Raw genomic sequence first — 16,931 nt, 5'->3', positions numbered from 1 at the left:
AGGTTAAAGCACAGTTATAGAAGTTTTTGAGACAAAGGGTTATACATCAAAGTGACATCATGAATGTTTAAATAGTCCAACAAGGTAGGCAGCGGCTTATTGTGACCTCTTATAGGATTCAGAAAGGAATGTCATCTCCTAAGGAGTTACCTTGCTGGTGCCAGGAGGAAACTGCTTTCTTTTTTTTTTTTGGTGAGGAGGCATTCCTGTGTCTTCCAGTTAATGCATAATGCAGGTGCACAATACCCACTAAAGGGGAGGGGGAGTGGTTCAAATGGCAGAGAAAATTTTACGTTAAATTTTCCTTTTCTTGCCTTAAAATAATTTTATTTCATCACTGCCCTCATGTGATGTATCCATTATGTCATCAAACACTAAAAAATTAATTTCTCAAGACATTAGCCAGTGCCGGGGAGGAAGACATTTTCCTCTACCCTTCTAGGTTTTTCTGGCTGGTCTAAGAATTAAATTGGCACGAGACAGATTAACAGGAGACAATCAAACAAAGTTTAATAACAGATCTACATGGGAGAGACCCAGGAAAACTGAGTAACTCACCAAAATGGCCCAAACCAGTAATAAACCTTAACACCATCTTCAGCTAAAGACAAGAGATGTTGGGGGTAGTGGTTTGAGACTTGAGAGGGGAGAAAGGCAATTGACTTGAAGATTAAAAAAAGCAAATATTTGGTAAATAAATGCTCGCCCGGGCCATGGAGAGATAATGGGACACAGAGGGGACCTGATCTCTAGAGAGTTTTCCTCACCACATATAGCCCATACCCTTTGTGGATATCTCTGGAGATGGCTCTGTTAGGGAACAGGCTTTCTACCTAAATTCTTTTTTAGACAGTTAGGGGGAAGTTCAAAGTTTCTTCCTGAGTTTTTCAGGCCCTCATTGTTTTCAGCTTGAAGTAACCCATATGCCAAAGAGACATTTTGGGGTGGCAAACTTTGTTCCTCTACACCAGCCACATGTACTTATTTAATCCTTCCTTTGGGACCGTCTGATTAGTGAAGAAAGGTGTTGGACATTACTCCAGACCCTGTAGTTTGGGCATCTCGGAGAGGAATGCCTATGGGTGCACTCAGAAGGCCTGAGCTGTAGGGTTTCCAGTCTCACAAAAGATCCCCTTTCCCCACAATGTGGCCGAGGAGCAATAGAGACCCCCTGGGGCCATGGGAATCATGCCAAGGATCAGTGTCAGCCAAGGGAACAGAGGGTCAGTGACAAGAGACCAGCCTTTCGGGGCTTCCTTGGTGGCACAGTGGTTAAGAATCCGCCTGCTGATTCAGGGGACACGGGTTCGAGCCCTGGTCCAGGAAGATCCCACATGTCGCGGAGCAACTAAGCCAGTGCGCCACAACTACTGAGCCCACGTGCCACAACTACTGAAGACCGTGCTCCTAGAGCCCCGCAACAAGAGAAGCCACTGCAATGAGAAGCCCGGGCACCGCAACGAAGAGTAGCCCCGGCTCACCGCAACTAGAGAAAGCCTGCGCACAGCAATGAAGACGCGACCGAACACAGCCATAAATAAATAAATAAAAAACAAAACAAACAAAAAAAGAGAGCAGCCTTTCCCTTCACCTCTTTCTTAGAGATGTGTTGTCAGAGGCCCTGAAACCAAGATATAATTCCAGGCACAGAAGTGGGGTCAGGAAGCCCCAAGAATGCCAGAGCGAGCACTTCTCACTAAAGGGTAGCAGAGTATGCTACCCCCAGATATGTCTCTTTGGTATAAAGATTATTTTGAGCGAATTATTTTTTTGAGAAAAGGCAGACACAGGAGAAGCTCTGAAAACAGAGTAGAAGTTACCCTTCTGTCAGGGAAACATATTTATAAAGGAAATCTCCATTTGTGAGGGTGTCTCCTTCTCAGTACCAGGAAGAGAGGGATGACTCTAAAATCATGTGAAACTTATCAGTGAAGAAAGCAGAGACTTAAATCTTCATAACAAACCTTACCTTTTTATTTTTTTTTATTTTTTTTTATTGCGGTACGCGGGCCTCCCATTGCTGCGGCCTCTCCCATCGCGGAGCACAGGCTCCGGACGCGCAGGCCCAGCGTCCGTGGCCCACGGGCCCAGCTGCTCCGCGGCACGCGGGATCTTCCCGGACCGGGGCATGAACCCGTGACCCCTGCATCGGCAGGTGGACTCCCAACCACTGCACCACCAGGGAAGCCCCAAACCTTACCTTTCACTGTGCTTTTCCTGGTAACTTCCCATAACTGGTCTCTCTGTTCCCCCAACATCTTTCTTTTGTCTTTGGCTAAAGATATTAGTATTTAAGGTGCTAGCCATCTCAGCTTCCCTGGGTATCTCGCATCCGCACGTGAGGTATACATGTTAATAAACTTCTGTTCATTTTTCTCCTCTTTGTCTTTTATCACAGGAGGTCTCAGCCAAGAAGGGTAGAGGGAACATTATTTTTCCTCCTCTAAACAACTGATTTAGCAGGAAGGAATTCAGAATCAGGATTGAGTTGATTTATAGAAAATACATGTGATATCCTTGCACACAGCTTTGTGGCCTGTTCAGAGTTGGGCATATATTTGCACCCCTGGAACTGGAGTCTTTCATGTTGAGACTTTGTTGGGGAATTGATTTTGTTAATTTAATTAAACAAGGAGGCCATTCAGCTGATGTGGCTCTCATGCCGAGGAGGCCTACAGAGACAAACCAAAATCAAACCCTGTAAATGCCTCCAGATTAGGAAACCAAAACGCTAAGGTCAACTAATCAGACAGCCAACGAGGCTTTAAGCTCTAGCCAATCAAATCCTTTCTTTTCTTTGCTTCTGCACCTTCTCTATATAAGTCCTTTCTCTGGCTCCTGTCCTGGGGAGCTCCTAACCACTTCTGGTTTGGCACACTTCAACTGAAATTGATTTTTGCTCAAGTAAACTCTTGACATTTAAAAATGTGCCTCAGTTTATCTTTTAAAAATATGCAGATATGAATTTGGGTCTTTAGAAGTCTGATCACTGAGGGAATACTTGGAGCCTCTCTGGAGAGCAGGTTTGAAAGTGTGTCACTGAAGAATTTAAACCGTTCAAGTGGGATCAGTATTGTTGGTAGAAAGGAAGAAAATAGGGTGATTTTGAGTTTGCTCAAGATATCTCATTTCCTGTAGCTTCTAGTGTTACTGAACCAAACTTGGGTCCTGTTTGCCCATGTGCAGGAAAGCCAATCTACTGACACTGGGTTGTGATGAAGGAAAGTGTGGCATTTATTGTAAGGCACCACACAAGGAGTCTGGGGCAGCTAATGCTCAAAAAGCCCAAACTCCAGACTTCCCTGGTGGTCCGGTGGTTAAGACCCTACGCTTCCACCACAGGGTGCACGGGTTCAATCCCTGGTCGGGGAACTAAGATCCCACATGCTGTGCAACGCAGCCAAAAAATAAATTAACTAATTTAAAAAAATTTAAAAAAAGAGCTGATTAGTAAAAAAAAAAAAAAAAAAAATGTTGTTTAAAAAAAAAAAAGCCCAAACTCCTTGATGGGTTTCAAGGAGGCACTTTTAAAGGCCAGGTGAGGGAGAGGAGTTGCAGGGTGTGTGATCAGCTTGCGTGCACAATTATCCGAATGGCTGATGGTGAGGTAACGGGGTGGTGTCACAGGGGTTAACATTATCAGTCCTCAGACTCCAGCAGGTCTGGGGGGCTACATGCTCATGGTCCTCTGGTAGTTAACTTCTTTCATTTAGTGGGGGTTTTATTTTATTTTATTTTTTTGTCCATGCTGCTTGCGGGATCTTAGTTCCCTGACCAGGGATCGAACCCATGCCCCCTGCAGTAGAAGCACAGAGCCCTAAGCACTGGACTGCCAGGGAGTTCCCTTGGTGAGGTTTTAGCATCTGTAAAACAACTCAGGAAATGTGCATCAGATATTGTTATTAGGTACTTCAGAAAGCAGCTACAGCAGAGGACATGGGGGGAGGGGTCTGTCCAAGGAAGGCCCTATAGAGTCCTGCTTTGTTCCACTAGCAGTATACAAAAAAAGGGAGGGGCGTAGAAGGTGATTTTTAAGGCCTCTATCTCAGTCTCTGACTTTCCAGAAAAACTTCCTTCAGAAAAAGGAAGACGTAGAGCAGCCACATTCCTGGGATTCAAAACAGCTTGTGTGTCTGCAAGCCTGGACTGTGCCTCTGAAAGTAAGAGTGGGTGTTATGGGTTGAATTGTACCAAAAGATATGTTTAACTTCTAACCTTGTACTTGTGACTTTATTTGGAAGTAGGGTCTTGCAGATGGAATCTTGATGAGTTTATACTGGATTAGGGCGGGCCCTAATCCAATATGACCGGTTTCATATGAAGAGGGGAAATTTGGACAGAGGCACACATAGAGAGGAGAACGTTCACTCCACAAATGTAGCAAAGAAATAAACCAGTTTTATTATTGAATATACACTGAACCAGACTCTAATGCAAATCACAGGCAATCCTCTAATGAGATTGCAAAGTGAGAACACTCACCCTTGCAAACAGCCAAGTATATATGATCCATTCCATACATGTTCTCGAGATAAATAATAACTAGTCCCCATGTAAGAGGACTTCGGCAGCACCGTTTATTATACAGTCTTTCATAGTTCATCCTAAATTTACTTGGTAACTGGCTTGGCTGCCCGTGTTAGCTAACTGCCATTATCTGAAAGGAAAACAAAACTTTTCAATCTCTGTGACTTTCAGCTTGGAATGAGGTGTTTTAGGTTAAATTCCCATGGTGACAGGGAGACAGGGGGCGCTATCTTCCTTCATGTTTACAAAGAGGTGGCTCCCTAGGCCCTAAGAAAAGTTCCTGGGTTGTAAAACAGGCAAGAGGCTCGTTTAGCTGTTCAAAAGATTTATATACATATCAGGGTGATGAGGAAGGATTTACAAATACAAGCTTTCTCAAGGAAATACCCTGGGCAAAGGAAAGTCTCTTTCCTTTTTGTCAAGAGGGAAAATTCAGTCTTCTTTACACTTACACACACCTTTCCTTATGGGCAAAATAAATGTTCTATGGAAGAATTCACCTGTGAAGAGTCAATAAAGAGGAGGCCAAGACGTATTTATGAGAATGTGTTGGTGGTTCCAGGAGGCCAGGGAGGAGACATGTTGGTTCCTCTGGGGGCATCTATTTTTCTTCTTGAAGGAGAGCAGAGATGTGGGAGTAGGAGTGATACTGGCAGAAGTACCCATCAGGCAAAGGATTCCTGGTAGGGAGAAATGGGAGAAATTGCCCTCTCACTTGGATGCCACTGTCCTACTCTGCCCTTTATTGTGGGCAGAAGGGAACCACAGGGTCCTCTGGGTCTGTTGACACTAAGGATAAAGAGGGCATAACTGGGGACTTCCCTGGCAGCCCAGTGGTTAAGACTTCGCCTTCCAATGCAGGGGGGTGCGGGTTTGATCCCTGGTTGGGGAGCTAAGATCCCACATGCCTTGCGGCCAAAAAACCAAAAACATAAAACAGAAGCAATATTGTAACAAATTCAATAAAGACTTTAAAAATGGTCCACATCAAAAAAAAATCTTTAAAAGAAAAAAGAGGGCATAACTGGATAGTGGTGTAAAAATTAAGCACACACTGCTGCCTTAACAGCTGCTCATCGGTGGTATGAAGCCTCTGCGAAGCATTCCCTGTGCCTAGTACTGAGCTCCCTAGGTGGACACAGTGTGTGAGAAGGACAGTCTCCAAGGGGAGTCATCCCCAGGAGGGGAAAGTGAAATACTTTTCCAGGACCAGGCTCACCTTTTTCATCCTTGGAGATTTGGGGGATCAAACATTTCACCACTCTGGGTCTGGTACCAACTTCCCCCTGCCAGCAGAGAAGAGAATTGGGCATCATTTGGGCAGATTGCTGATTTGTAAGGCAACAGTCTTGTCAGCAGAGGAGTGATACTTTCACTAAAAGGTCTCAGCAGATGTAATGGCAGGACAGACCAGGAGTGTGACCTAACTCAGGCTCTCTCAGAGAGAGAGCCATTGGGCCCTCTCTGTTTCAAGGGAGAATTCTGATCTTACTGAGAGGGTACAGGCATTCAGGGGCTGAGCTGTCCCGTAAGTTTAAAATGCATTCTCCCAAACTTCACACTCTTGCAGTTCAAACACATCACTGGTAGTTAAAGCCGAACTGCTACATTATAACTAATTTGCCAGCATCCAGCTTTATATTGAATACTTTAACTAAATTAGCCTGTTAACTACAGAAAGTCTTACTACAGCATAGTTTAGAAAACACTCCCAATCGCCCCTGCTCAACTAGAAGGGAAAGACCGTTTGTTTGGTAAGGCAAGTAACACCGTCAGGTAGTGGTGCTCCACTGGGCAATTCCTGCCTTTGCAAATTACACACTTTAGTTGGTAATTTTGAGACTCCCAAATACGCTATAAAACTTTGCTCCAGAAGTGTACAAACAAAACTCATAAAAAATGTTTTGAGATTAATTTCATATGTTTCATGGATCCCCGGAAGTACTCCCACAAAGAGAAATTCCTCATTCCTGGTGCTCCAATCTCTCGCTCTTAGAATTTCTCTAGCTTGTTCCCCTAATCCACGTCAGGAAGAACTTTCCAAATTCCCAATCAAACGCAGATCCTGCCGGGACATCAAATTTGGCCGAAAAAGGGCTATCAGGTTCTTGAGCTACGACGGCGGTGGAATGGCCCCCTTCGTCAGTAAAACAGATGCCTTTATGGAATCTGCGGACCAGTCTACGTGTGGAAAGAGGATTTGTTTCCTTTCACTCTCTGAGGTTTCCATCGGCAGTCCATGGGAGATGAATACAAGTGCGACTTCTGGTTCCCAATACTACGGCAGCTGCGCATGTGCAAAGCCGCCCTGAGAGCGCTTTGGGTCTGGGCAGGGCGGGGCGGGGCGAGGGAAGACCCGCCCCTCCCATTCGCCTTGGCCTTAACTCCTTCCTATCCGTCCGCCAGCGTCTCTTTCTTCACCTCTGACCTCGGAAAGAAGGGGGTGGGGCTTTTGGGGCGGAAGTAGCGGTGCATTGTGGGCTCGCTTAGAGTTGAGCCTGAATGGAAGTGGCGCGACGGTGCTGACATTACCGGGTCCGGGCTGTTGGGGTTCGGACACCGGCCGGGATTCGGGTACCTCGACCTCGGGAGCAGAGCGGAGCGCGAGGAGGAGGCGGCGGCGGCGGCGCTGCGAGTTGGTGGAGGGGGCGGCTGTGCACGGCCCCAAGACATGGCTCACAACAAGATTCCCCCGCGGTGGCTAAACTGTCCGCGGCGCGGCCAGCCGGTGGCAGGTAACCGGGACGGGGGGTGTTCGAGTCCCCGCGCACCGGCGGGTCCGGGGGTGGGCTGAGTGGGGCGCAGCTTTTCGGTAGTGGTGTTTCAGGACCGAGACGTGCTCGGTCCGATGAAGCTTCGTGGATGAGTGTTTGGGAACCTGGACTGGAGGGAGTGGGGGCACTTCTCACTCTTCAGTAAGGCTAAATATTGCGAACGGGGCGGTAGATAGGAGCTCTGTGTGGCAGGAGCCGAGAACCCAAGAACCCAGTGGGTAATAATACTTTGAAGCTTAGTCAGGAGTTTGTAAACCTTTGAGGGTTCTCGGAAGGGGAAGGGACAAGTGTCGGTTTTGAGAGGAAGGCTAAAGGGAGGGGCAGTTCCCAGCGGTGAAATTCATCCACACTGAGAGTGGAGGTTTTTGTTTTGTTTTTTAAATGATTCTTAATTGAGGACTTTTTCATCTTTGAGTTTGACACAACAGACTTTAAGGTGTACAGTTTGAAAGTGTACAGTTTGATACATTTGGACCACAGGCGCACACACACACCCTGTGAAACACAATTAAGATAGTAAACACAATCATCATCACTCCAGGTTTCCTCCTGCCCTTTGTAATCCCTCCCTCCCTCAGGCAACCAGTGATTTGCTTTCTGTCACTATAGATTTAGTTTGCATTTTGTATAATTTTTAAAATAAATGGAAACACACTCTTTTTGGGGGGGGAGGTCTCTGGCTTCTTTAACTCAGCATTATTTTTTGAGATTTTCACGCTGTGCTTGTACGTATCAATAGCCCATCTCTGTTTACTGCCGAGTAGTATTCCACTGTTATGGGTACACCAGTTTAAATTGGTTTGTCCATTCACTTGTTGATGGTCCTTTGGGTTGTTTCCAGTTTTTGGCTGTTGCATACTAACTTGCTATGAATATTCATGTGCAGTTCTTTGTAGGACATATGCTTTCATTTCCCCTGTGTAAATCTCTAGGAGAGGAATGCATCACATGGTAGGTGTAAGTTTAACCTTTTAAAAAACTGCCAGACTCTTTTCCAAGTCATAACATTTTGCATTCCCGCCATCAATTATGAGAATTCTGTTTGCTCCACATCCTCTCTAACACTTGATTTGATCAGTCTTTTTAATTTTACCCATTCTAATAGGTGCTTAGTACTATCTTACTGTGGTTTGATGTTGAGCATCTTTTCATGTGCTTCCTGGCAATTCACATATCTTCTTTTGCAAAGTGTCCAAATCTTTTGCTGATTTTTAAAATTTGGTTGTTTATTTTATTTTTGAGTTGTTAGTGTTCTTTATGTATTGTAAATACAAATCCTTTGTTGAATATATGCTTTTAAAAGTCTTTTCTCCCATCTGTGGCTTGCCTTTTCATTCTCTTAAAAGTTTCTTTTGAAGAGTTAAAGTTTTAAATTTTAACTAACTCCAACTTAATGCTTTTTCTAGAAGGTGTTTTGAAACAAAATTAAAGGATTTTGTAGTGAGCTATGCATACTTACTAATTATGTACACAGCAATAATATGTCTGCCTAGTTAATTAATTAATTATTTTAAATTTTATTTATTTATTTTTGGCTGCGTTGGGTCTTCGTTGCTGCGCGCGGGCTTTCTCTAGTTGTGGCTAGTGGGGATTATTCTTCTTGCAGTATGCGGGCTTCTCATTGTGGTGGCCTCTCCTGTGGCAGAGCACAGGCTCCAGGTGTGCGGGCTTTAGCAGTTGTGGCACACGGGCCCAACAGTTGCAGCTCCAGGACTCCAGAGCACAGGCTCAGTAGTTGTGGTGAATGGGCCTAGTTGCTCTGCGGCATGTGGGATCCTCCCGGACCAGGGCTCGAACCCGTGTCCCCTGCATTGGCAGGCGGATTCTTAACTACTGCACGACAAGGGAAGTCCCAGCCTAGTTATTTTAAGTTGTTGGAAGAGAAGATTCTCTAGTCATTTTTTAATTCAGGTTTTCTGGTTCTTCTAGTTTGTCAGCTTTTCTTCACATTTTATATAAAATTCTCAGTTAATAAAGCCATATAAATGATGGATAAAAGCTAATCTAAAAAAAAAAGATAATCTGAGCAAGCCTTGGGGTGAGGAAATGGTTTTCCTTAACAAAAATGAATAATTTTTTTTACGTTCTAACCATTTTTATATGATTTTCACTTGTGCTTGATAGTCATTGTACTGTCTTCAGATGAATTGATTACAATTCATCTCACTCTTCAGACATTTTGACGTTTTTTCCCTTGACATCTCTAACTTACTGTTGAATCCTTTCTTTTTACATGTGGCCTTTTCTATGGAGTTATGAAGAAACCTCTAAACTTAGATGTCTAGCTTCTTTTTTAACCTGGAGCATGTTTCCTGGATCCTTTCATTAGTTACCTGCTGCACTGATTTGTGAGAAAAACAAAATCATAAAGAAGGTCTTGTCCCAGTGAATATTTTTTATTTGGAATTAGGAAAACAGTTTTAAAATCAGAATTTTAATATAATCTGCAGATGGCAATGACAAATATCAGAATACTGACTTTTTCCTAGATGAATGGGGCAAATGTGGTACTGACTGGGGGCGGACAGCAGCAGATAAGGTGCTAAGCTCCAGGCAGCTTAATACTTCTGTAAGAAATAGAGTTGTGTGCTTTTTTTTTCTCCCTCTCCTGGAGATGAAGGGTCAGGAATAAAAAGTTTTTCCTTTTTTGTTGTATTACAGTATTTTGACCCCCAAAACATAGACTCTTAATTACTGTGATCAGTGAGTCACTAAGCTCACCTAATCTGAGCAGTTGCGGGCCCTGAACAGAACCCCAGGCCTCCTGACAACCAAACTGAATCTTTACTGGTAATCAATTCTTTGGCTTGGCTTTGTGATCCTTACTAGAAAGTAAGGTGAATACAGCATAAAATTCTTGATAAGTCTTTCTGAATTTCCCTTAAAATTTGATCTCTCTAACATTTCTGTCCTAGAAGTGTTCATGACACATTGTGTATTTTAGATAATGTAGGGTTGGCAGTGTTTTATAGTGGTAGAATAAGAAATGCTAGCTATATTCTTGCAAGCGTTAGAGAAAAGTAAGGAATCATTCACATTCTCAGTTTCTACCTGCTATTTTCTTCCTCTTTTTTGTTCTGATTAGAAAAGTAATTTATGCTTATTGTATAATTTCTTTGATATTTTGCATATTTAGGAAAATGTGTTATGACTGCTTAAATTTTCTCATTGTAAACATTAGGAAGAATCTTATTAGTACTAGAAGTTCATAATTTTTCTGAATCAGAAAGAAGACGGTGCTAATTATAAATAGTAATTTGTCCCACGCTGAAGTCACCTTCTCTAATTAAACCAGACTTCTAGTGAGAGAGTGAGTACCTGGAGATAGGGCCAAGCTTTATTTCTGAAGAATTCTTTTTTCCTGCTTCTGAGTGATAGATTTCAGGTGAACACTTTGAAGAAAACAAACTTCTGATTATTCAACATAAAATTGTTTTGTATGTACTATGTATAAAGAACCTCCTGGGAACTAACTGGGGGACTATAAATATGATTCAGTCTTATGATAATAGTGATGACTTTGAAGACATTTTACTTAGCAAATATTTGTATATACTTTGTGCTGGTTTTTGGGACTTGGGAGATGATTAAGATATAGTCCCCCACCTTAAAGAGCACACAATTATGTGAGTAGCAAACCATCATTTTTAAACACAGTTCTGTTTTAACAAGGTCAATAATGACTCTATTATAGAATATTATGGGATACTAGAGATAATAAACCTTTTTTTCTTTTCTTTTTATTATTATTATTTTTTTCTCGGAGAGATAATAAACCTTGATGTTAGGGAAGAAGAAGGGGATCAGGAAGGCTTCCCAGAGGGAGGTATATATGAATTAACATGAATAAATAGAAGTTTGCTAGATAGAGTGTGAGTGTTGCTTTTTTGTTTTGTTTTGTTTTGTTTTTTGCGGTACGTGGGCCTCTCACCATTGTGGCCTCTCCCGTTGCGGAGCACAGGCTCCGGATGCGCAGGCTCAGCGGCCATGGCTCACGGGCCCAGCCGCACCGCGGTATGTGGGATCTTCCCGGACCAGGGCACGAACCCGTGTCCCCTGCATCGGCAGGCGGACTCTCAACCACTGCGCCACCAGGGAAGTCCTGTTTTTTTGTTTTTTTGAAGGTCTTCTGTTGGGATAGGATGATGGTGGAGAGATTTCAGACTGAAAGTGAGGATATGGATGTGAGGGTGGAGAGTATGAGCCAGATCGTATAAGCTTACGGTGTGATAAGGGGTTTTAATATTTATATACTTTCACAGTGCACTGGCAAACCATTGTCATTTCTTAAGCATTGGGGTCAGATGATTTGACTTCAGTTTAAAGAAGCTTACTTTGATTGCGCTGTGTTTAATGAAAGAGACAAGGGTGAAAGTGGGGAGGTTAGTTAGGAACTTGTCATGGTAGTTCAAGTGAAAGATAATGGTGACGGTTTAGAAGTAGAGTTAAAGAGTAGTAGGCTGATTTGAGAGATATTAAAGAGGGAAAATAGATGGGACTTGGTGCTGGATTTAGAATGAGATAAAGAGAGTCAAAACTTAGTCCCAAGTTTCTGCTTATGCAGTGGGATGATTGGTACCATTAGGGCTTATTGAGGGGGAAAGCAGGTTGGAAGAAGTATTAAAATCCTGATTGCTTAAATGCTGGAGAGGGTGTGGAGAAAAGGGAACCCTCTTGCACTGTTGGTGGGAATGTAAATTGATACAGCCACTATGGAGAACAGTATGGAGGTTCCTTAAAAAACTAAAAATAGAACTACCATATGACCCAGCAGTCCCACTATTGGGCATATACCCTGACAAAACCATAATTCAAAAAGAGACATGTTCCACAATGTTCATTGCAGCAGTCTTTACAATAGGCAGGACACGGAAGCAAGCTATGTGTCCATCAGCAGATGAATGGATAAAAAAGATGTGGCCCATATATACAATGGAATGTTACTCAGCCATAAAAAGAAACAAAATTGAGTTATTTGTAGTAAGGTGGATGGACCTAGAGTCTGTCATACAGAGGGAAGTAAGTCAGAAAGAGAAAAGCAAATACCATATGCTAACAGATATATATGGAATCTAAAAAAAAAAAGGTTCTGATGAACTTAGGGGCAGGACAGGAATAAAGGCGCAGATGTAGAGAATGGACTTGAGGACACGGGGAGGGGGAAGGGCAAGCTGGGACGAAGTGACAGAGCAGCATTGACATATATACACTACCAAATGTAAAATAGATAGCTAGTGGGAAGCAGCTGCATAGCACAGGGAGATCAGCTTGGTGCTTTGTGACTACCTAGACCGGGGGGATCGGGAGGGTGGGAGGGAGCCACAAGAGGGAGGGGATATGGGGGTATATGTATACTAGCTGAATCACTTTGTTATACAGCAGAAACTAACACACCATTGTAAAGCAATTATACTCCAATAAAGATGTTAAAAAAAAAAAAGATCCTGATTGCTCAGGTAGATATGTTGAGTACACAGTTGGATATATGGTTTGGAATTCAAACAAGTTTGAGTTGGAGATGTACATTTAAGGATCATCAGCATAAAGACAATATTTAAAGACATGGTATTTGATTAGTCAGGGTAAGTAATGCTAGTTTCTCTGACAAACAACTGCCCAAACTCAAGGGTTCCAGTCAACATACTATGTTTATTTCTTGCTCATATCACAATGCATTGTGTTTCATGCAGCTTTCCTGGGCAACTTTTCTCCAAGTGGTGACTCTCTGGGCTCTTCCCATCTTGTGATGCGGTCCTCTTAAACATATGACCTGCAGGGTTGCCATGGAAGGGGAAGAGCAGGAGTGGGTGCTCTTGGGGTGGTGTTACATCTCACTCCTGCCCATATCCCGTTGGTCAGAGTCCAGTCATATGACCCTCACCAAATTACAAGAGAAGCTGAGAAATGTAGTCTTCCTGCGTGCCACGAAAGAGGAAAATAAATGGAGTTTGATGAACAGATAGCATTGTTTCTGCCATGGCAGTGGAAAAGACCTTTCAGGCAGAGAATGTAGAAAGAGTAGAAGACAAGGCCCAGGATGGAACCCCCCCTTACCAAAACTTGCCCTTTAGAAGTTGGGTAGGGACTTCCCTGGTGGTCCAGTGGCTAAGACTCCATGCTCCCAGTGCAGGGGCCCCGTGTTTGATCCCTGGTCAGGGAACTAGATCCCACATGCCGCAACTAAGAGTTCGCATGCCACAGCTAAAGATCCCGCGTGCCGCAACAAAGATCCTGTGTGCCACAACAAAGATCCTGTGTGCTGCAACTAAAAAAAAAGAAAAAGAAAACAAAAGAAATTGGGTAGAGGGAACAAAGGAGTTGAGAAAGAATGACTAGAAATTGGGGGTGGTGTTAGGTGGGTGGTAGAAACTAAAGGAGTATGGTGATATGGAAGCCAAGAGAATTTTTCAAGAAGGAAGGAGTTGCCAGATGTATGAGATGCTGTGAGATGTTAAGATACTAGAAAAGTTGGTAGCAACATGGAAGGGAGGAAGAGTTGATTGATGGTCCTTGTGAGTGCAAAATGGAAAGAATCCAGAGCAGAAGGGAGGGGATTTGCCTTTAATGGGAGTAAGGACAGGGGATGAAAGAGTAAATGGACTCAGATACAGAAAGGTTTATAACTGCAAAGGTGAGGCAAGTTTCTACCTGGTGGTGGAGAGACATTGTTGAATAGCAGTTATTTCCATGGACCCTACGTCCAGATCACCTGGGTTTGGATCACTGTTCTCTCATTTACTAGATGTGTGACAATGGGCAAGTTACTTAATCTCTCTTGCCTCGGTTTCCTCATCTGTAAAATGGGGATAATAACGTTACATATGTTTCTGTTAGGAGTAAATGAATAAATCTATGTAAAATGTTTTAAACATTGTTTGGTATGTGTTAGACATATAAAGTTGCTTCTTTCTACTTTTTCTTTTCAGTACGCTATAATACAAAGCCATCAGTTGAGAAGGGGGTAGGGGAGCTTGGTATATTTTATGAATGAGGAAAAGATGTGAAACATAGGATTGCCTTTGAGACTGATGATTATGATTTATATTGTCACCCTTCTGCTGTGCTCTGAGATTTTCTCTAGGAGCCTTGAGCTGTGTAGGTGGAGGCCCAAAGAAATCAATCAGGTCGTTGGGTTTATTGAGGTCTGGCTTTTTCTCAGGAGAGTGTGACTGAGCAGCTGGGGAGGAGCACGGAGGTTAAGGGTATGTAGAGGAAAGAGAATCAGACCTCTGAGACGACAGTGAGAAGGAGAGAGGTCTAGTGGGATGAAACTTCTAATGTACCATTATTATTTATTATGTTCATTGTTTGTGGTTTATCTTTACCTAATAGAATATAGGCTTCATGAGGGCAGGGATTTTTATGTTTGTTTTTTCTTTTCACTTATATAGTCTGTGCACCTAGAACATAATAGGCACTCATTAAATATCTGTTAAATAAACTAAATGAAGCATAATAATCTAGGTGAGATGATGGTAGAAGTGGTGAGAAGTGGTCAGATCCTGGATATATTCTGAAGAGAGATCTGATAGGATTTGCTGATGGATTGGGTGTGGTGTGTGTAAGAAAGGGAGGGGTCAAGGATAACGCCAAAGGTTTTGGCCTGAGCTATTAAAAAAATGGTGTTACCATTTGCTGAGATGGGGAAGACCATGAAAGGAGTTTGAAGATTGAGAGTTCAGATTTGGATATCAAGTCTCAGATGTCTTTTAGACATCAAGTAGAGACTAAGTCAGGTAGGCAGTTTGATATTTGATTCTAGAGTTAAGGGAGAGGTTTGGCCTGGAGATACACTTTGTCCGTCATTAGCACACCTATGGCTTTTTTTTTTCTTTTTTTGTGGTACGCGGGCCTCTCACTGCTGTGGCCTGTCCCGTTGCGGAGCACAGGCTCCGGACACGCAGGCTCAGCGGCCATGGCTCACGGGCCCAGCTGCTCCGCGGCATGTGGGATCTTCCCGGACTGGGGCACGAACCCGTGTCCCCTGCATCGGCAGGTGGACTCTCAACCACTGCGCCATCAGGGAAGCCCTACACACCGATGGCTTTTAAAGCTGTGAGACTTGATGAGACACCAAGGTAGTGAATGTAGTTAGAAAGGAGGTGCAAGGACAGAGCCCTGGGACAAAACATAGAGGGGCCAGGGAGATAAAGAGGAGCCAGTAAAGCAGGCTGAGAAGGAGAGGACAGAGAGAGGGGAGGAAAACAGGAGGATGTAGTATCCTGGAAGCCACGTGAAAAAAGCGATTCAAGAGCTCCCTCTTGAATTAAAAAATGATCAATTATTTGAGAACTGAGAGTTGACCATTGGACTTAGCAACATGGAGGTTACTGGTGATCTTGATTGGTTTTGTAGAAACTAAAAATAGAAAAAAATGATCTTTTTATGAATTTTGTTTAAAGCCTCTGGACAGATGTTAAGACTTCACTTAGATATTGTTTTAGGTAGATATTCTTACTGATTTTATAATATAAATCAGCTAAAATAGGTGATTTTAAAAGATGACTTCCCCTGTGTTTATATGGTGATTCAGGAAAAAAAAAGGCCAAAAGTCAGTCAGTTTTGCTGAAATTAGAATCACTGATACATTTGGAGTGTGATTTTTGGTTAGTATGCTCCTCAGCATGATCCTTCTCCTGAGATGTAGGATAAGCTTATAAGATGGAGAAGGTTCCAATTTCATATTAAAAGAGTATGATAGGAATTTCAAAGAATTGATTTAATTTACTTCATTATCAGTTTTCTAGTTTTTTTAAGGCAATAACTTTTAAATGTAGTGGTTTAGAACTTAGTCTTTGTGGAAGTTCCATTCACTGGTAATTTTTTCTTTTGCTATTATATTTGATTATCAATATCTAGAATTTATGTTGTCTTAAAAAGTTCCAAGGAGTGCCTTTTGAAAATATAGTGTAGGTTGAGAGTATTTCATGAATACTCTTTTAAATTCCATTTAAAACATTGTTAGAAAGTGATTTTGAGAATTGCTAATTATAGAGTTTTAACCTGGAACATTTTCAGTATTGAAAATTATTACCTATCTTCATGTTATTTAGGAAGATTTTTACCTCTGAAGACAATGTTAGGACCAAGATATGACAGTCAAGTTGCTGAAGAAAATCGGTTCCATCCCAGTATGCTTTCAAATTATCTGAAGAGTCTGAAGGTAAGAAACAAAACATTTTTTTTTTTTTTTTGCGGTACGCGGGCCTCTCACTGTTGTGGCCTCTCCCGTTGCGGAGCACAGGCTCCGGATGCACAGGCTCAGCGGCCATAGCTCACGGGCCCAGCTGCTCCACAGCATGTGGGATCTTCCCGGACTGGGGTACGAACCCGTGTCCACTGCATTGGCAGGTGGACTCTCAACCACTGCGCCGCCGGGGAAGCCCGAAACAAAACATTTTTGATATTGATTTAACATACTTTATCCCTTTCTTGTTCTACAGGTGGCTTTTTATTTTTTTAAAATTTATTTATTTATTTATTTATTTTGGGATGAATTGGGTCTTTGTTGCTGTGCGTGGGCTTTCTCTAGCTGTGGCAAGCGGGGGCTACTCTTTGTTGTGGTACGTGGGCTTCTCATTGCAGTGGCTTCTCTTGTTGCGGAGCACAGGCTCTAGGCACGCGGCCTTC

The 16,931-nt window shown here is 42.9% G+C and overlaps 1 protein-coding gene and 1 long non-coding RNA gene across 8 annotated transcripts in view; one reads left to right on the top strand and one right to left on the bottom strand.

The window, feature by feature from the left end:
• Positions 1–4,376: 4,376 nt before the first annotated feature.
• On the bottom strand, positions 4,377–6,808 carry LOC109549004 (uncharacterized). The gene is made up of 2 exons (XR_002175150.3): positions 5,747–6,808; positions 4,377–5,207 (listed from the first exon to the last, which is right to left on the bottom strand). It is a non-coding gene; the product is annotated as an uncharacterized lncRNA (long non-coding RNA).
• Positions 6,809–6,998: 190 nt separating this feature from the next.
• RNGTT (RNA guanylyltransferase and 5'-phosphatase) overlaps positions 6,999–16,931 on the top strand; it is a 249,817-nt gene continuing 239,884 nt past the window's right edge. For 2 of the 7 annotated variants that reach the window (XM_019929422.3, XM_019929421.3), the window contains exons 1-2: positions 6,999–7,262; positions 16,355–16,464. In XM_019929422.3, the coding sequence (XP_019784981.1) occupies positions 7,199–7,262; positions 16,355–16,464 (174 nt within the window). In that variant the 5' untranslated portion in view covers positions 6,999–7,198. The remainder of the gene's footprint in view (positions 7,263–16,354; positions 16,465–16,931) is intronic. The other 5 variants (XR_002175216.3, XM_019929424.3, XM_019929420.3 and 2 more) reach the window with 4 other exon arrangements.

Source organism: Tursiops truncatus, chromosome 12, assembly GCF_011762595.2.
Source record: "Tursiops truncatus isolate mTurTru1 chromosome 12, mTurTru1.mat.Y, whole genome shotgun sequence".
Taxonomy (NCBI): Eukaryota; Metazoa; Chordata; class Mammalia; order Artiodactyla; family Delphinidae; genus Tursiops; species Tursiops truncatus.
Note: the sequence above shows the minus strand (reverse complement) of the source record. Positions and strands in the feature narration are given on the sequence as shown.